The sequence below is a fragment of the Phodopus roborovskii genome, unplaced genomic scaffold (genome assembly GCF_943737965.1).
Source record: "Phodopus roborovskii unplaced genomic scaffold, PHOROB, whole genome shotgun sequence".
NCBI lineage: Eukaryota > Metazoa > Chordata > Mammalia > Rodentia > Cricetidae > Phodopus > Phodopus roborovskii.
The window spans coordinates 22,349,281-22,370,135 of record NW_026125391.1 but is presented as its reverse complement, the minus strand read 5'-3'; the positions used below and the strand labels follow the sequence as shown (position 1 = coordinate 22,370,135).

The 20,855-nt window shown below is 45.2% G+C and overlaps 1 protein-coding gene across 2 annotated transcripts in view; it reads right to left on the bottom strand.

The window, feature by feature from the left end:
* The window catches only part of Prkce (protein kinase C epsilon), a 496,185-nt gene that overhangs the window by 157,955 nt on the left and 317,375 nt on the right, over positions 1 to 20,855 (bottom strand). For both annotated transcript variants that reach the window (XM_051175213.1, XM_051175214.1), the window contains exons 7-10: positions 14,094 to 14,236; positions 11,606 to 11,702; positions 8,916 to 9,115; positions 6,459 to 6,632 (exon numbers count right to left, since the gene is read on the bottom strand). In XM_051175213.1, the coding sequence (XP_051031170.1) occupies positions 6,459 to 6,632; positions 8,916 to 9,115; positions 11,606 to 11,702; positions 14,094 to 14,236 (614 nt within the window). The remainder of the gene's footprint in view (positions 1 to 6,458; positions 6,633 to 8,915; positions 9,116 to 11,605; positions 11,703 to 14,093; positions 14,237 to 20,855) is intronic.

Genomic DNA, 20,855 nt, shown 5'->3' with positions numbered 1-20,855 from the left:
TTTGAAAGAAAATGGCCCCCAAAGGGAGTGGCACCCTGAGGAGGCATGGTCTTGTTGGAGTAGGTGTGGCCTTGTTGGAGAAGTATCTCACTGTGGGGGTGGGCTTTGAGGTCTTATATATGCTCAAGTCACACCCAGTGAGATAGATCACTTCCTGTTGCCTACAAATCAGGATGTAGGACCGCCAGTTCTGTCTCCAGCATCATGTCTGCCTGTATGCCACCATGATAATGGACTAAAGCTCTGAAAATGTAAGCTACACCAATGAAATGCTTTTCCTTTGTAAGAGTTATGGAGGTCATGGTGTCTCTTCACAGCAATAGAAAGCCTAACTAAGACAGACTTGCTTGGCATGGAATTGTGTTGTCCCCTCTTCTTGCTGAAGCCCTCCCACCTTAGCCCTCTACAGACTCTTCCCTCAGTCTTCCTTGGGGTGGTAGAGGTTATCACTCAATGCCTTTAAACATGGGCCTTCCTATGAGAGTCCCCTTAAGCCCTGAGTCACTTACAGGCTACAGTCCCTCCACCACCCCCCCCAATTGTGAACTGGCTAAGCAGAAGAGATGGCAATTGGCGTCCAGTCCCGTAAAAGGAGACATGATTTCTAGAGTCTTGACCCTTGGATAAGAATTGTGTCACACAAGGCCAGGAAGAAGCATCCACACAGACTCACTCATCTCAACCTGTTAAAGATTACCAACCCTATCGATACTTATAATCTTCTACTGGCAAGCAAATCAATTCCCTGAGTGCTGCTAATCCAAAAACAACTCATAGTATTGAACAGTCTTGAGCTTTTTTTCCCCCAGAAACAGCCACCAAAGTGGTCAAAACCCCTCCAGCTCCTCCCAAACCCTGCCATCTCCCACATCATATGGTCTAACCATGGCCCATACTTCAGCTTGCTTTCTCCACTCTCTTTGGTTTGCCAGGTTGATATATTAAATTTGCCATCTCTTTTTAAAACTCTAGCAATCAATCGTCTTGTATTCCCTAAACCCTTTTTTTTCCTTTTTCCTTTAGGGTTTGTTATTCTGTTAAAAGTCAAAACAAACATTCGGATTCCTTGAAACTACAAATTCTCTCCTCTGCTGTCCACTCTTACTCTGGGTAGCTCTCTCCCCATGCCCACAGAGATGATTAAATCACACTTGAACAAACATCTCCAGTTGCTTTTTAAGGATTTTCCATGCTGCATGTTCCCCAGGGCTGGAAGGAGGCTGGCCAGCGGAGATCCTGTAGGAGCTCAGCCCTGTTTCCTTCACAGCAAAGTCCTCCAGGATTTGGCTTCCCAGGCCTGGCAGGAAATGCCACAGGGTGGGGGACGGGTACAGCGTGCAGAGCTGTAAGTTTTAAAGTGGCAACACCATGGGGAAACTGTCCCCATTGGGTTTGTGGGACCCTATTGAAAAGGGTGGTTCTGCAACCGGGGAGCATAAAATCCAAACACACAGAATCTAAAAGGGCATGGGAATTTTAATTTTCTGTTAACCACAAAATCAAAACAAGTCAACCTCTTAGGGGCTCTCTGAGCCCTAGTGGCCAATGGGACAAGCAAGTTCTCAAAAAGCAGCTTCTCCACCAAGCTATAACCTGGAGTAGGCCATGTCTTTTAGAGCTGAGGGTGTCACCTCAGGCCCTAAAGATGGTTCACAGCACCGCTGTCTCTTTCCCTCCAGCCTCTGACTCTCCAAGAATTTAATTTCCTTATTTTCTCAGCATACACCTGGATGCCCCCAAACTTCTCCTATTTGTGCCATTTTTCTATAATGAAGTAGGTAGGACACAGGAATTGTGAGGCCCAGTGTGGGGGAAGTGTCAAAATGACATCTACAAATAACTTTGAGGCCATCTCTTGGCACCTGCCAAGGTAGATATTAGCCCTACCTCAAAGTCCAGTTTTGTAGCTTCCCCAGCCTGGTTCAGGTTCTCTAGAAACCCAAAAGGCATACAGCATATCAGGAGATCAAGTCTAACACAAGGTCTGAATTTGATGGAAATGTAATTTGTGGCCTTATCGGCTGGCCTGTTTGCCCATTCTCACTACCATTGCAATGCTGCAGGCATTTCACCTGCTCCGTATCTTTCAGAGCCCAAGGAAGATGATGCTTGCCAAGAACAGAATGAATGGCTTAGTACAGAAAAATCTCAAGCCACTAATTGAATTTATCATGGCCATTCAGTGGGCTGCAGCCACCAGACTTGCCTGAACCATGGCGGTTAATGCCAATGGGTCTGCACAGCCATCACCCCTGGTTGCCGGATAAGACACAGTCCCTCACCTTACACTCTCCCAAGCCCGCCAGCCAACCTGTACACAGCACACAGCTTGAGGCTCTGCACAGTCTACCAGAAAGTTCCAGGAGTTTCCAGGAGAGCTATTTCTTCCTATGTACCAAACCCTGAATCTATTAGTTACTTTTCTGCTGTGACAAAACACCATGAGCAAGGCAGCCTAAGAACAAAGAATTTATTGAGCTTATGGTTCCAAGGGTTAAGGCCCATGATGGCAGAGCAAAGAGTTGGTGGCACAGGCAACAAGTTGAGGGATCAGGTCTTGAACTGCAAGCTGGAAGCAGGGAGAGGACACTAGGGATGGCGAGAGGCTTCTAAACCCCAAAGCCCCCACCCCCAGTGACATAGTTCTCCCAACAAAGTCACATCTCCAAAGGTTCCTCAAACAGTGCCACCAACCTCAGACCAAGCATCCAAATGCCTGGGCTTAAAGGGGTCACTCCCATTAGATCCCCACACGAGGCTCACGTAGCTGGGGAACTGGAAGAACAAACAACACGCAAGCAAGACTGAATGCTGACCGTGGATCGTGGCTGCTGCCCTTCAACTCCCAGTCCTGCCTAAATCTCACCATTCAAAAGCACCTTTTCTCCACTAGACCCTGAGGAACAGCAGGATTACTTAGTGCCAATTACCGCAGAAGCCCCCAATCCTAGACCCAGTCACCCATGAGAATCTGTGTTCTGCTGATGACCCCACGCCCAGCATCTACTACAATTAGGAGGATAACAACCATTCTTTAAAACCATGACCATTGGGCAGTAAAGAGCAAGTCAGGACTTTAAAAAGTTTTTATTTATGTATGTAAGATTACTCTATATGTACATATGCCTGCATGTCCGAAGAGGGCATCAGATCCCATTATAGATGGCTTTGAGCCACTTTGTGGTTGCTGGGAACTGAACTCAAGTCCTCTCGAAGAGCAGCCAGTGCTCTTAACCACTGAGTCATCTCTCCAGCCTGACATGTTAGTTTTTAAAAGTTAAATTTGGGGTCTGAAGTGATCTGAATGAAAATGGCCCCCATAGACTCGTTGGAGGTGTGGCTTTGTTGGAGAAAGTGTGCCACTGGGTATGGGCTTTGAGGTCTCAGAAATTCAAGCCAGGCCTAGGTGTTCACTGACTCTTCCTGCTGCCTGAGGATCCAGATGCAGAATTCTCAGCTACTCCTCCAACACCATGTCTGTCTGCTTCCATGCCTCCCGCCATGACAATAATGGACTAAACCTCTGAACTTATTATAAGCCAGCCCCAATTAAGTATTTTCCTTTCTAAAAGTTGCCATGGCCATAGTGTTTCTTCACAGCAATAAAACCTTACTAAGACATGCTCTATAAGATGGTTCTTCATAAAGTTCTTTTTATTAGTAAGTCAACGTTGTGTAGTAAGCCTATCATTTAAAGATTAAAGATTAAGACTACCATGCTATTTAAAAGAGGTGTCAACTTGTTGCTGTGACTATCTGACATTGGCCTAAGGGAAGAATTAATGCCATCGCTGTACAGTAGAGGAAATTCCATTTCTTCCCTCCATCCACCCAGACCCTCAAAACTGTGACAGCTCATTTCTTCTGCTGTAAATAAAATTCATTCTTCAATGCCACTTTGTGTTCCAAAGAGAAATGTCAGTTTTGACATTCTTCAGTGCATATTTGCTGTAGAAAACAGTGGCATTGAACATGACATCACCCTTTCTCATTTACCTATAGAGCAGGCCTCCAATCATGGCTCTCTAAGACCCACCATATTTAGGGACCACACAGAGCCTTCTTGGATAGACCTGTTTTTTAGGCTCCTGGACCTTTTGATTTTGACCCTGAGTTCATAGAAAGAGCAGTAATGTGACTCCCTCCCTACACAGTCACCTCAGTCAGAGATGGGCCTGTAGAGATCAGTGTGGCCCTTAGCTGGCCGACAGTCACACCACATCAAGGCCTCACTGGAGGAGCAATCCCAGAGGCCAGATGAGATACCAAGTTTGACTGCCAACATGTACTACCTGTGGATAAGAAAATCTCTTATTCCTTTCCCAGAGGCAGAGCTCTTGCCTAACGTGCATGAAACTCTAAGTTCAACTCCTAATAGTACTGCCCCCAAATACATACCCACACCACCACCCAAAAAAAGACCACTAATTCTCTGAAACGATTTTCTCAGTGGTGGTGCAAAGAGAAAACTAGACTAAACAGGTTCTATTGTCATTATTTTTAAGACAAAACTAAAGAAATTTCCAAGCATCTGATTGTGACAGTAAACACATATTGAACATGAGTCCATGTGACAAGTACCATGGACAATGAAGACATACGAGACCAGATACATTTCTCTTTCTGTCTCAAATTGACTTCTGAAGGAGTCAGATATAGTGGCTCATGCCTGGAATGCCAAGGTTTAAGAGATGGAAACAGGATCATCACAAGTTTCAGGCTCAGGTGAGCTGAACTTCCAAATGAGGTCCCATCTCAAAAACAAAAACACAACAGCTAAGTTCCAGTGTGTATGTGTATGTGTATGTGTGTGGGGGGGGGGCAAGTTGAACCCATTTCTGGGCTTCTTCTGCCACATTGGACTCTGAATTTGTCCACATACATGAACTTATACCAGCCTGTCTAGAATTACACAACACACGTTTGAGAGAAAAGCAAGGCTCAGCCAGCCATCCCTAGACTTGCTTGGGAAAGGAATAGAGTTTTAGGGCTCTCTGAGGCTGGTTTCACAGAGAGAGCAACCCTGGTGTCCCTGAAGGAGAGGCCACAGAATGGCTGGACATTTTCAGGTGTTTCTCATTTCTGAAGAGATCGGAGGGCAGGGAAACTCCCCTTAGATCAGTGTTGCTCAACGTGGACCAGGTGTCGCATGTAGGGGTGAGGGTAGGAACCAAAAAGTTGAGCAATAGTGGATAAAACTGAGGTAATCTTTCTTTTCACACTGCGGGACTCTTGGGGAACTCTTATGAACAAATGTGTAATGAGACTGCTGAACAGAAGCATGGGCCTCAGGTCTTCTGTTCTTAAAGTTCCTCCAACAAGCAGGATTCCCAGGAGTAGCCTCGGGGGAGCTGCACCAAAGAGACCATAAAGTTTCTGAGGGCAAGTATGGGGTCCTGTTCACCAGGACCTAGCATATGGAAAACACTCAATATAGATAGAACAAAAGTTTCTGAATGGGGGATGAGGAATTCACTTAGTTCTAAGCAGGGAGAATGATACTTAGAACAAAATGGTGGCAAGTATGCCAGATAGCCAAACATCTCACATGTGTGCAAGTGCATGTGTACACACATGCACACACGTATGCACGTGCACACACACACGCATGCATATATATATACACGAGTACATGCACACATGCACACATAGCTCCAGCACCCCTGTTTCTCATTCTGAATACAACCCTCCAATATCTAGGCTCCAGGCAGGAAGAGGTAGGGATCTAGATCCAAGCTGTCTTTGCCTCCTAAAGACAAACACTACAAATCCATAATGCATCCTAGAAGACCTTCTCCCACACATGTCCCAAAAAATGGAAATAAAATAAGAATTTTATGAAGAAAATATGCCTTTCCTCCCTAAGAATAATACCAAGTCAGATGAGGGAGTCTCCACAATGCCCTTACAGATCCCGTCCCTTTACTGCCACCTGCTGGCAGTCAGACACCTATCTGGTAAATTTTAAAATGCTTGAATTTTCACCATGGAATTCTAGGCGTGTGTGGATTTGGCATCTCTTATGACATCACACAAGTTAGAAAGATTAGGCAGCATTTGCTCCTTTCCTTTTGAGCTGAAAGCAACCCAGAAGTGATGTGACTGTTGATAAAAAGTTAAGAGCCAAAGCCGAGCACACACCATGCCTGCTGTTGTAGTTGTTGTTGTCTCCCCTCCCCGCCCCAAGGAATCAACACTGGGGACAGCCATTTGGTTTTGTGAAGCTACAGTCTGCAAAGTGCACTGTGGCTCTTCTTGTGCCTGCTCAAGGTGCTGTAAAGGGAGAAGTCCCATGCCTTTCAAAGAAGACCATGTCCAAAGAGTCCCTGTCTCCATAAGGATAAAACACACTGTTCCATATAAAGAAGCATGCAGATGGCCAGAAATTGGTACCCGACAAAGTCAAGATGCTAGGTGTTATGCTCCACAATACTACTCAGCCACTCTTGTAAGCATACCTTGGTCTGGAAGCAGCAATAGAGTTGGGTTAGATAAGGGTGTTTCCGTGCCAGAGCCAAAATCCTCTTCTCTGTCATTGTGCAGTCCACGTCGTCATCCTGGAGGATGACATCCTTCTTTAAGACCTTCACAGCATAGACTTCATCTTTGCCCTTGAGTTCCGCCAGCATGACCTGCAATGGATTTTAGTCACCTGGTCAGCCTACGCACAGAATCAAATGATGTCAAACATCTAAATGCCGATTGTATTTCCCCTTTCATTTTGAGTGAAGATGTTTAGGAAATTAACGTTTTAAATGTTTAGGAAATCCCCCCTTCCAATCTAGCTGCTAAACTTTTTAATTCTTTTTAATCTCTGGCACAGTGCTCAGGTAAAAGACAGTCAATGCACAGGGGTTAAGTAGTTATTCATACCTTCATCTGCATTAGTGATACTGTAATTATCAGAGAACAAATGTCTCCTTCTCCCCTTTACCTGTCTCACTTTCTTTTTCCTACTTTCTTCCTTTCTTTTAACAGTCTACACTGTGTAGCTCAGGTTGGTCTCAAACTCAAGACACTTCTGCTTTAGCATCCCAAGTGATGATATTATAGGTGCACCCCACCACGCTATACACGAATGCTTTCAGAAGAAGCAGCATTTTATACTTTTTCCTACGAGGTCACCATGGTTACCATGTCTGTTGATACTCAAGGTACCAACACTGTATTTTATCCACTATCTCCCTCCTATTGGGAATTAAATTATACCAAATTAAGTTTTATATAAGTTGTACTGAGAGCTTTTGGATATAATTTAAATTTCTCCTTGGCCTTCTATCCTCGAAATGGAAATTTTTGGATAAAAGATTAAACATTTAACCCATTTCCTGATTTTTAAGGGGGCTACACTCACACACACTGTAAGCCATTTAGTGTGTAGCACAGATTTAGTATGAGCCCAGGCCGCTTTCACAACTTTTTTGTCTGTTCGCTGGCTTTCTCTGACTTAACAAGTGGGAGATATTATCTCAGTTATGTTTTCAACTTGCAGCCGAACTTTCTGGAATATTTATTTTCCAATCGAGTCCCTTTGGGGGAGAATTCCTTTTCTCTTCTGCCAGTTGCTAGCTTGTTCAGGACATATATGGTACATGAAGACAAACCTCTTGCTTTCTGGACAGTCCCCCAAACCTCCTTCATGACAGTCTACCACTTTTTCTTCCTGAATATTTGTGTACTTAAACCCACCCTGTTTGCCATCACAGTGTCTTCCCACAGCTCTGCTGGTGAAAACAAAATTTCTTCCCTGACAGCTAATGAGTAGGTCTGCTTTCTTGACATTTGCCTATCAGTGGGTCTTTTCTTATCTCCCACAGTCACGGGTCTTTTTTTCCTTTAGATGACTCTGAAGTATGCTACTGCAATGTTGTTGTCAAAGGGAAAAGAACATAACCCAAGGAACTTGCCACTCATACAATGCAGCCTGTAAGCCCTCAGAATGCCTATGCTCGCCACATCACCTGCAAGCCTGGAAGCTCTGAGCAAGCTCCTCTCCCTAGTCTCTTACTCAAACCCAGTCCTGCTCCCAGCCTAAAGCCAGAGTCATGCCTAAGCCAGAGGCCCAGGCTCTGCTTCTGATTTAGCTAGTTTTAAAAGAATGTAATTACTTCAGGAGTTGCCATCTGAGTACATTCCAGTTACCTCCCTGCCAGGTGATCTCAGGACAGATAGGGGCAGGTGAATGCCTGCATAGCAGGCCCTGTGCCTGGGGGCTTTGAGGAGCCTTCCCTCAGAACTGCTCTGGAACAGTGGAATAGGCCTTCAGCTCAGCCAGTGGACTGACTCATGTGCACCGAGAGGCAAATCTTTGCATCCCATCACGCCCATCACTGAGCACCCCAAGGGCACAGCTCCCACTGGGTGCTGGGTATCTGATGCAGTGGAGAGCAGGGAAAATATCCTCAGGGATAGGGGCCCCAGATCCATTACAGGATTCTCCAGATCTTTTTGTCACATGGAGAGGAAGGGCAGAGCGGTTAGGGTTAGTAAGTTCCAGGAAAATCAGCCAAGGGACACTCGGCTTCCAAAGTCCTACATGGTAAGGTTTGCTGACACTGAAGTTCACTGAGGACAGGGGCTGAGGGTTCATGCTAGGATTTCCTACTGAGAGAGCAGAATTGCAGATAGTTCTTTGCACAAGGGAGAAACATGCAGGGGGGCCTGACAGCAGGAAGAAGAGCACATGGCAAACACACAAAACCTTGCATCCCTTCCTTCCCCATTTGACACACGAGAACGACTGAGTCCTACGGAGAAGAAAATGCCCATATTCCCACAACCAAGCAAAGAACAGGACCGGGGTCCCCCTCAGCCAGGCATTAGGGCATCTGCACTCTAAAAGGAGGGAAAAGGTGACAAGGATAGGCCAGACTGCCCACAAGAAGCCAGCACCACTACATACATGTGCCACTGACCTTGCCAAAGCTGCCTTTGCCCAACACCTTGATGAAGTTGAACTCATCCAGGCCCAAGCGCTTGGCCTGGCCTTGCCGTACTTCACCGTTCTCGCCTGGGCTTGCCAGTTGGCCATCAGTAGATGAAGATGCCCTGTGTTCCTCTCCTCGGTTGTCAAATGACAAGGCCTTCCGGATGTTGTTTTCAAGTTCTTTTAGTTCTAGAGCCAAGGGGGAAAAGATGCTAGGTCAGAACACCCCTCATGAGCCCTTTACATTAAGACTCAGTATTCAGAACCCACGAGCTCTCGGCACTCCTCCAAGTTGTTCATGGAAGCAGATCCAGGGACATTTTCCTGCACATTTCCTTTGGTGCCTTACATATAACAAGGCTTCGGTCTGCGAAGAGGAGTGGGGAGGACACAGTTCCTGAACTGGCGGGGTTCACTGCCACCCAAGGCCTCTAAAGGCCTCCTAGCAACCTTGACCATGATTGGAGGAGTGGTGAGAATTCACGCCTTCACTGGAATCCTGTAGACTCAGAGGTGACAGGCACCCTTCCCTTCAGGTTTCCTTTAAAGATCAGAACCAACACATAGAAGCCACACTCACAATCATCACTGGTGACAGAATCATTGACTCACGGAGACAAGGAAGCCTTTGTCTTCTAAAGGTCTTTACTCGGTCTTGATGCTGGCTTTACTCAGAGTGCTTGTCCCACACAAAGCTACCTCATAGGATGAACCACGGGCTTATCATTAACAAAAGAAGAACTTCCCACAATGACGTGTCACCAATTTATCTTTGATGGAGCAGGAATCCTACAGTCCAATTTTATAATTCTGAGCTGGTCTTGTGGCTTTCTGGAGTATGTGACCTAAATTACCTGGGGATGAGAGTGCGGGGAAGCCCTTTGACCTTTTCTGTGTGAAGAGAGTCTATTGTAGCTAGAAATTCAGTCACAAAGATGAGTATTCATCTGTGCAGGATAGGTATATCTTGACATTATCCTTCTGTAAAAGATCTTCATGAGTAACAGGGGTCATAGACAGGAGCAGAGAGTGTTTGTCCCTTGGATGAGGATAGGTGAGTGAGCATCACCTCTAGATATCAAGGTCTTTGCCTCCGGTCCAGAAGGACTTCAGTCACAGGGACCCATGCAGGGGATCTAGAGTGAACTCGTTGGGATGGAAGAACACCATCCCAGTCCTCAGGTATTTTGTGGTGACAGATTCTGCAGCTGCCTAGCTACTTACATCACTCACTCTAAAGTATGAGTTTGCTCATACTTTGCTAAGAACATCTTGGGAGGTAGAATCCAGATGACCCTAAAGCTTGAGGAAAATGTCTAACGATGGAAGAAAGACAGCAGCTGAACCGTCTCCAGTTTGTAGTAGTTATATATAAGTGCCACATATGTATATAATAAGAGTTTCCTATCCATTAGTTCCCATATCAGGCAAGGAAACATGGTACCTGCCTGGCCTGGTCTGTCTACCTGAATAAAGGCCCCAGGAGGCATAGGCTTATAGCACAAGGCAAGAGACAGGCCTGGAAACCATGGGTGTGAACCATGGGTGGTTCACTCTACTGGGGTCCACCATTATCTTTGAAGTTCCAGGATGTTTCAACATGAAAAGGGGGAAACCGCAAAAGCCCCACTGTCCCAGAATGGAATCTGTAAGCTGGCTACTCGGGAATGGGTGAAATCTCATGTGGAATGAAGTAAAGACACAGGAAGTAAGCCAAAGCCACAGGAAGATGAGCGGAGGGCGATTATTTTGGTTTCAAGACTCAATACCAAAACTGTTCATCTCACACCCAAGTAAGAAGGGCTATGAGGATTTCATAGCACAGGAGAGGCCCTGGCCTGGCCTGGCCCCCAGCTTAGCTCCTGGACACAGGACAAGCATTTTCAACCCCAACTTTCCACTTTCCAGCCAGTTACCTGGCTGAGCACCAGGACAGAGCTGCTGGGAGTGAAACAGTAGAGACAAGATCAGGAGAAAGGCTATAGAACACTGAGCACCACCATGCTGAGAGGCCACTCCTGCTAGGCAGGTACATGTAGCTCTTTCCAGGGATGTTTGGGACCCAACTGTCACCAGAGGGGGAGGCTTCAGACATAAGTCCTTGCTTAGCTCCAGCATCTCAGGTCCTGTAAACTTATTCTTATGCATATCATGCCCAAAGAACTTACTGTCGAAGCATACCTAGTCAGTAGGAAAAAAGATACCCAATGTGTAGCCAGAGGAAAGTCAGGCCCAGTACTGACTCCCTGCTGCCTTTCAAATTTCATCTTTCTATTCCCATCTGCTCATGCAAAGAATGGGAGAGGAGACATCCCCCCTAACCCAGCCTCATCTCAAGTCTTTGTGGTACCATGATTAGAGTTAAGAGAAGGACTGTGAAGCAAGCACACACATCTAGAGAAGGTCAGAGAGAAGGTCAGAGTGATGGGCAAAAGGGTAAGACTTCCCTTCTTCCCTACACACGAAACCCCAAGGAGAAACAAGGGAGTAACAAACCGCAGCATCACACACGCTGGAGGGAACAGAGGCGATGAGCACTTCTGGCTAGCACCCACTAGAAAGCCTAGTAGCATTCAATAACAGCTATCATGACAACAAGGAAGTGGTGTGTGGGGACCACTAAGGCTGCTGGCTGCGTTGATTAACAGAGATAAGAGGTAAGGGGCAAATCTGTCTCACCCTGGTCACAAGGGGAGGTGGGCGCTGACTTTGATCGATCATCTGCAGTTGGAGAGTTTCCAGAAGTCGGCTGTGGTGACTCAGCACCAGCAACGAGCTAAAAAGGACAGAAAAGGGAGAGTCATCAGACAGGAGGCCAGCAATGTCACACCCATCAACGCTTCTTACAGAGATCCATGGAGAGGGACACAGCAACATCCATGAAACTGAGAATAGGTGTGCAAGGTTTCATGGGCCAATTCAATGGAAAACAAAACATGGAAGAGCTCCACTGCCTTAATATTTATTAGGTGACCTTTTAAAGCAAAGCCATGCTCTATTCTTTCAGCAACAGCATCCCGTTCCCCCAGCCCATTCCTCTCCCCATCACTGCGCTCACAACTATCTATACCAACAACTATCTCACCAACACAGTGGGATGCCGAACACCTGTTTGGTGTTCATTTTCCATCTTACCCACCTTTATGACAATAACTGCATCTGCAGGTGCATATTATGTGTAGGTTTCTCTACTCAGACAGCCTTTCCAGTACTCTCACTGCCCCTAGTGGCCGGCACAAAGTAATACACACAACAGATGCTAAGTGTAAATATTCTCAGGTGTCATCAAGCCTGTTGGCACCTTTTAATAGAAGACCCTGGTGACATTTGTTTCCTGGAATAGCGCTAGTACATCCAACTTAAGTACCAGCATGGACTTGGAGATCACATGGGTCTCTGACCCCCTCTTCTCTTGCTCTTCACAAGGATCTTTTCTAGCAAAGGGTCTGAGATGCCTGCAAAGACCGTTTAGCTCCTGATCGAGAATACATCTTCCTTCTGACCGAAAATACATCTTCCTTCTCCACCATACAACTTAAACTACTGCCTGGCTTTCTGCAGCTTTGCACCAGGACTATCACTGCAGTGACTAGCTGGATGACAGTCCAGGCCTACTCTCTGCCCGTCCCTACATTTTCCCATGCTAATGCAAGTCTGTAAATGCAAGGCAGTCGACAGCACCTTGTCACCAGAACAATAGTCTGTGTGACTGCGGTAAAGAACCAGGGCATAGCATGTCCCTTTAAACCTCTCCTGACAGTGAAAGAAGTCATATTTCCAGTGGGGGAAAGCCAGTCTTCAGAGGTGTCTCTCTGGTGTTTATCAACGGGGCACTGGCACTTGCTAAGCCTAACTCTTCAGGAGACCTAGTTTTATTAGCTAATGTCACTTGGCTTTGCAACTCCAATGCACTGGGGCACCAAACAAAGGGTTATTTTCCCCAACCCCCAGCAGGATTCATAGAACTTAGAGAAGCTACCCGTGTATATAAGGCCTCACAGTTAACAGAGAGAGGATAGTTTCTGAACAGCCTGCAAAGCAGCTTCGCTCATTGGGAAGACAGGAAAGACAGTTAAAAGACAACATGCCAGTGGGAACAGGCTCTCCTGAGGGCACTAGGGAAAGACGCAGGCAGGTTTGACAACAAGAAGAGAGGAAGTGTAGGCTTCTTAGAAGGCTCTTCTGGCCACATGTAGAGAAAACAGTGAGGAGTGAAGGCTGTGAGGTACCTACAGGCAGTCTTGCTCTTCTTTAGAGAAGTTTGACACCTGGCAGGTGGGGCCACACCCTACTCACCCACATCAGCGTCATTTGTCCAGACAATACAGCTCTGCTTCTCTCAATCTATTTTCCAAAGGCCTCTTGAGTTTTCTAGACTGGGTATCACTGCTGAAGCAGTGACCACTGGAGATACCTTTAGCTGTTTGTATGTGTAGGCTCTGACTGGTCAAAACAACACATTAGACATCCAAGGATTCCTAGTGATGCTTGGAAGTCCATATGGATACACAGGGCTTTGGTCTCTTAAGAAGGCCATGTGTCATTAAGTATTTCCCAGTTAGTTTAGTGTGAGAGATGGCACAAACCACAGCTTGCTGTCTGAAGGAAGTGACCTCTGTGTGTGTGTGTGTGTGTGTGTACCCTTTCACAGGAGTCACCTAAGACTATCAGAAAACACAGATATTTACATTATGATTCACAACAATAGCCAAATTACAGTTATGAAGCAGCAATGAAAATAATTTCATGGTTGGAGGGGTCCCCACAATATGAGAAATGTATTAAAGGATGGCAGCATTGGAAAAGTTGAGGACTGCTGATTTAGATGGTCATGCTTTTTCTAGAAGGGACTTCAAGGTCCTCGTCTCAAAGCTTGCTTGGTGAACTTTTTATTCTGCTTTGTAACTGAGAGCGGAATCCAGGTTTCACAGACATGTAGAAAACCAAATTACCACTAAGCTTTTCCTAACCCACACATAACTCTTAAGGCTTGCCTGTCACAACCACTCCCCCAAATTGTGAGGTATAATAAGACTTCCATGTTACTTGCCCTCTTTATTTTTGTCTACACACATGATATTCTGATTATTTGAGTAAGAAACCTAAGCCTAGGAATCTTACACCCCCATTCTAGAGTAGAGAAAGCTCCAGAAACAGTGGCCCCTACCTTTTTCCTCCGCTGGCCGCTGTTGGTGATTTTGTCTGGAGTGACACCGAGGTCAGCCAGCACTTTGGCGATTCCTCTGGCATCCACCCCACAGTTGGGAGCCACGTTGGTCTCACATCGACGGTGAACATTCATTTTGCAGACTGTAAGGAGACAGGGAAGACAGACATCCAATAGTCATGCCTAAAACGTGACCCTTACCAAATGACAGAAGTCATGCATGTTCATTGGACAGAGGTTGGAAAATGAAGAAAAATAAAAGTAAACAAATAAAAAAAGCCATTACCCATCCCAATACGAAGAACTATAGTCATCTGTCAGCCACCTTGTAGAGAATGTCTGGAAGATGTTTAGTTGAACCCCCCCACACACACACACACATCACACTTTTCCTATATACATGAAATAACAGGCAGAAGTCACATTTACAATTCCTCTAGAAGAATAGGGCAGCGCCTCTGTAAGAACCAACTGTTTTCACTGGCTTAAGCTTGAATCTAGGCCCAAATAGATGCCACAAATGTGGTCTCCACACCACTCTCTTTAGGGTCACATGATCCAGGAAGCTTCCTAGTAATCCTAGGAGACACTCAGCCAACTTTCAAGACGGTCAGAGAAAAACAAACAACTGTGAAACAAGCCAGAGCATTTCTGCTTGTCTTACCCAGGCCTGGCAGGAGAAGAAACATCGTGTTTGGGTTTTATTGCTGCATTTTATCAGATTCTAACTAACCCTGGGCAAACTTGAAGTCCAGACCACTCCAGCCATCCTATTTTACCTGAGGCCAGAGGATCTTGGGAGCACTGTGGGGTTTACACTCCCCAGGTACAAGCTATCTATAAGACACTATGGCATAGAGCACTTACTGCCACTCCTTTGACCTAGAATACAATACTTGGCTATCAAGAAGACAAATTACAGAACAAAATAAAACATGTAAAACAGTTTGAAGAGATGGAGCAACAGATCTAGACTCTGACATGACAAGGATGTTAGAATTATCAAACCAGAAACTATGGCTAATGAGCTTTAAGAGGGTACAGCTCAATGGCAGAATGAATGGTTCCTTATCTACCCATGCATGGAGCACTGGGTTCCATCTTAGATGAAGGGAGTCGGGAAGTGGTTTAAGGAGACATGTCTGCTAAAGTTTTCCACTCCCTTCCAAACCAAACTGTGGCCCAGGCCACACAGGGCATGACAGTACTCATTTTACTCAATGATTCCCCAAAATGGAAAGGAAGTGATATTGGTACCTGGCAGGCCACCGTTACGAGGATTTTGTTCTATTGCTGGTTATTGTTGTTAACCTTTACTGTGCTTAGTTTATAAACTCTGCCATAGATATACTACAAGATGAAAAAGAGCATATATATACATATACATATACATATACATATATATATATATATATGATATATATATGGAGAGAGAGAGAGAGAGAGAGAGAGAGAGAGAGAGAGAGAGAGAGAGAGTCTGGTACTATTTGCAGTTCCCAGTATCTGTGGAGGCTCTTGGTCATATCTCCTGCCATTTCCATGAGGGTTTTGGAATGAATCTGCTTCCTGTATCATACTATGTCAACATCAGATACAGACATTTTTAGAACAAGGAAAGCCAATGTCATCAAGGAGAGGCAGTGCCCAGTAATTAAATAAGTCATCTCACCAGAATGCACCTAGCAAGAGAACATCAAAATCTAGCCAGTAGATGAAATCAAAAGTTGATGATCCTGCTATTAGAGCTTGGGACTTCAATACCCTGCTACCAGAGAGGAACAGACATGAAGACAGATAATCACCAAGGACACAGCTGAAGACTGCAAAGATACCAAATCATTTGGATATCATAGATTCTATTATGTCACCCAACAGAAAGACACACACTGGTCAAGCACACATGAAGGGTTCAGTTTACACACCACATGCTGGACCATAGAATGCCTTAAAACAAACTGTTTTGGAAAATGTGATTCTACATCCTGGCCTGCAACAGACCAGCAGATGACACTGGTTGCAATTGGGGGCAGGAACTCCAGCACAGGAGGTAGCTATTCAAGAGGAGTAATGGCTGCAGAGACATCCATCACTATACTCCAGCTCTGGGGATGCAAGCATGCTGTATGCCAGGCCAGTGAAGTCAGGAATGGTCCAGTGCTGCCACATAGACAAAAGGCATTAGAGCCAAGGCTAGAATATGCCTATGATGGGACTGAGGCTAGAGTTGAAGTGGTAGCTGTGGCTGTCCATAAAGATGGCTGCACTCCATCTTGGTACAAGGGCAGAGAGTTCAAAGCTGTCAGCAAGTCACAAGACCTAAAGGTCAAAGGTGTGGCTACAGAAGGATGTTTCGGCTGTCTTAGTCTAAATAACAACAGACCTGAATCTGAGGTGTGGCTACTCCTGACCTCAAGGCTAGAGAAGGAGAAGTTGGAGCTAAGGTATGGTTACTGAACCCTTAGAATAAGTGAGGAAGGAAAGTCTGTTTATTCTATATACATGATACTGTGTTTCCCTTTTTGGTTAAGGTATATAAAAGTGGTGAAAAATTGACTGATCTGCCCCCTGATCTTTATTCTTTTATTTATTGCCTATTGGTAGCTTTTCCCTCATCCACACTCCCCCACTCAGGTACGGACTTGGGGCTGCTTGGCTGGCTCCAGTTGCAGCCCTGCAAAGACTGCTCCTGATAGGTAGCAGGAGCTCCTGGCTATTGGAGCCATGGAAGTTGGGACATTGGCCCAGCTAGGTTCCCACTAGAATACCTGTCTCTTCACTGCCACATCCAAAACCCGAAATAGCTGTATTACAAAAAAAAAAAAAAAAAAAAAAAAAAAAAATCAGGGCTCCTTCCTGGGAATTCCACACAATAGTTGGATGGATGAGGTCCAGGAGAAGGGTAATCATCACAACAAAGTACAACTTTAAGAATGGGGGAGCAGGCCAAAGAGATGGCTCGGCCATTAAAGGCAAGGCTCAAAACCAGGATATCAATCAGAGAGGAGCTGTGTCATTAGAGCAGCACACATGAACTGCTACCCTGCTGTGGAGGAAAGCAAGAGGCCCTGACTTCTACATGGAAGCTGCAATTCTAAGGGAGTAAAACCGTCAAGGAAAAAGAACTATGAAGCAGACACTGGGTTGGACTGGGGCAATCTTGTTCAGAGCAGCAGCTCTAAATCACTGGTTATAATAAGGTTCAGGACACAGTGTTAACAGAAAAAAAAAGTTAATCAAATCCCTATATACCAGCAATGAATAAATGGATTTTAAAACTAAAACAATTGGTACTCCTGAATGAAATACTTACACAAAAATCGAGCAAAATTTGTACGGTGCATATGAGGGAAACTATGAAATTACGACGTAAAAACCCTAAAAGGTGGAAAAACATGGACGTTCACTCCATGTTTGTGAGTTGGAAGTATTGGTGCAGTGGGTGAGAATGGCCCCTCTAGGCTCATGCTTGGATACTTGGGTCTCCCGTTGGCAGAACTGGTTGGGAAGGAATGGCCCTTGTTGAAGGTCTGCCACTGGGGGTGGGCTTTGAGGTTTGAAAAGACATTGCTTCCTGTTTGTAGATCAAATAGTGATCTTCATGGACTCTGATCCTTTGCAACTGTGAACCCAATTAAATGTGTTCATGTATTAGTGGCTTTGGCCATGATGTCTTATCACAGCAACAGAAAAGGTAATTGATATAAAAGCTCAATGTTGTCATAACCTCAGCTTTTTTGAGCTTGACTTATAAACTCAATGTAATCCCAACAAACTGATTCCAGAAAGGCAAAAGAGTCCAGAGCAGTCAATGCTGGAGATGCTCCAATGCTGGAGATGAATAAAGTCAGAGTACAGATACTAATTCTAAGATTTATAAAGGAGTAAAAATAGTTCTTTCAACAAATGGTAAAGATGACGTGCTTATGTAACAACAAAACAAAACCCTCAACTCAGACACAGAACTTACATTTTTCATAAGAGTGATCTCAAAATGGACAATAGGCCAAAATATAAGTTGTAAAATTATGTTAGCTCCCAGAAAATAACAGGGGAGGGGCATCTGGGTGACCTTGGGTATGGACTTATCTTCTTAGATATGATGTCAAAGACATATGACCTACCAAAGAAACTAATGGTGAGCTCAACTCCATTAAAATCCAAGATCTCTGCTCTGCAAGAGACACCATCAAGCGAAGGAGAAGATAAGCCACAGATTGGAGAAATATATTTGCAAAGTATGTCCCTTATTAAGGCCTAAGGTCCAAAACAGGTAACACCCAAAACTAGACAACTTAACTAAAAATGGGAAAAATATGTGGGCAGAAACCTCACCAAAGATCCCCAGGTGGCAAATATATGAGGGTGTTGTGCATGCTGTGTATCACTAGAGAATCACTAATTCAATTACAGGGTGTCTTAGTTAGGGTTTCTATTACTGTGATGAAACACCATGACCAAAGCAACTTGGGGAGGAAGGGAGGGGGGGAGGGTTATTTGGCTTAAACTTCCACATTCCAGTTCATCATGGGAGGAAAGGAAGGTGGAACTCATATAAGGGCAGAAACCTGGAAGCAGAAACTGATGCAGCGTCCATGGAGGGGCGCTGCTTACTGGCTTGCTCATCATAGCTTGTTCAGCCTGCTTTCTTACAGAACCAGGACCACCACTTCAGGCTTATCCTCACCCATAATGGGCTGGGCCCTTCTACATCAACCATTTACCTTACAAGCTTGCCTTCAGCCAGGGCATTTAGCCTTTAGGGAGGCATTTTCTCAACAGATGCTTTCTCTGATGACTCTCCCTTGCATCAAGCTGACATAAAATTAGCAGGACAGAGGGGATGGGGAGATGGCTCAGAGGGGAAGAACACCTTCTCTACAAGCATGTAGACCTGAGTTCAAATCCCTAGCAACCAAGTGAAAATCTGGGCATGGCTACATTTCCCAGGAAACTCAGCATTGGGGAGTAGAGACAGGTGGATTCTGGGAGCTTGTCTAGACAGGATGGTGAGCTTCTGGTTCAGGGAGGGACCCCATGTAGGGCAATTTGGTGGCAAGTGATAAAAGATGCCTCAAGTCCTGTTTTTACCCCAACATGTGAACACAGGCATGCATACTCACATACTCATGTGTGCGCGCGTGCTTGCGCATGCGCGCGCGCGCGCACACACACACACACACACACACACACACACACAAAATTAGATATCACTACATCATCGTATTAGTATCAAAATGGACAAAATCCAAAACATTGACAACATCAAATACTGGTGAAGATGCTAGATAAAAAAGCAACTGTTCATTGATAGTTGAGAAGTAGGGGAAGGATGGCATAGCCATCTCAGCTACTTAGACAGCTCATCAGGGTTTTTGTTTTTCCAACACAAAACCTTCTCTTTACCATATAATCTAGCAACTACATACCTGGTACTCACTATACTCAAATGAGTTGAAAATTTATGCCCACGTCAAAAACCTGCTCATGTGTTGTAGGATAATATTTTGTGATGGGAGACAAGGCACCTTCCTATGGGTTTAATAAAAAGCTGAAGAGCCAATAGCTAGGCGCAGAGGATGCTGGGAAGAAGGGTGGGATGGAGAAGAGATGGCAGGGCTCAGAGGAAGCAGCATGAGCAGTACAGCCATGAGGCAGAAAGTAAATGAATAGAAATGAGTTAATTTAAGTTAGAAGAGCTAGTAAGGAACAAGCCTAAGGTATTGGCTGAGCTTTCATAATTAAGAAGTCTCTGTTATTTGGGACCTGGAAGGCAGGACAGAAAAATCTGCCTACACTCATGGGTATTTTTGGCAGCTGTATTTGCAATTTTCCAAATGCGTATGCCTCCAGGAAGTGCTTCTAAAGGTGGACAAATGGCCTTTGGTATATCCAGACACTGCACTACTAATTGGCCTTAAAAAGAAAGACTTCAAACTATGGAACAACATGGAAGAATATTAAATAATATTACTAAATGAAAGCATTGAATTGGAAGACTGCATGCAAAAAGAGAAAGTATAGAAGCAACAGAAGGGTTAATGTGGAAAGAAGAATGGGCAGGACACAGAGAACTTTTAGGGTAGTAAAGTCTTCCTTTTGCCTCCTGTGCTACAATGTTGGATGCATGTCACCGTCTATTCAATCTCACAGATCTTCTGATGCCCACCCTAAGCCCTAAAGTAAACTGTGGACCTGATAGGCGATGATGACAGGCTGGTGTATGTGTGGCGACAAGGCTCTCTGGGGGAATCTTGACACTTCTGCCCAGGTTTGCTCTGAAACTCAAATGTCCCTAAAAATCTAAGGTCTGTAAATCAATTTAAAAAAATAAAGAAGCTGTTTCTAGAATGAAATCAAGCAGGAGGAGCTGGGCATCTGGCTTGCCACACAGAGCGTGATCATTGGCCTGGAGTGTGCCCTGCACAGAACCTCCAGCTGAACAGATGTGCCCGGATGAAGGCAGTGTGGGGGCATGTGGTGGACTTGGAAGAGAAGCTGACCACAGAGCCCTTTGGTCTGGGCCAGGGAGCACTAAGAAGGCCAAAGCTTGATCACACAGCCCAGGTCACAGCACTTTGCCTCTGCTTGGCTTTCCACCCCTCCCTGCTCATCAACTTTCACCTCTCTTTGTCCTGCCCAACAACTCAGGGCAGCAGTTCCTTGCCCCAAAGCAGCTAACTTGTTCAGCACAGTTTAGCCACTGGCGCCCTCTGGTGTTGAAATGTCAGGTCAGTCCTTCCCTGGGGTGGATTCTAGTAGACA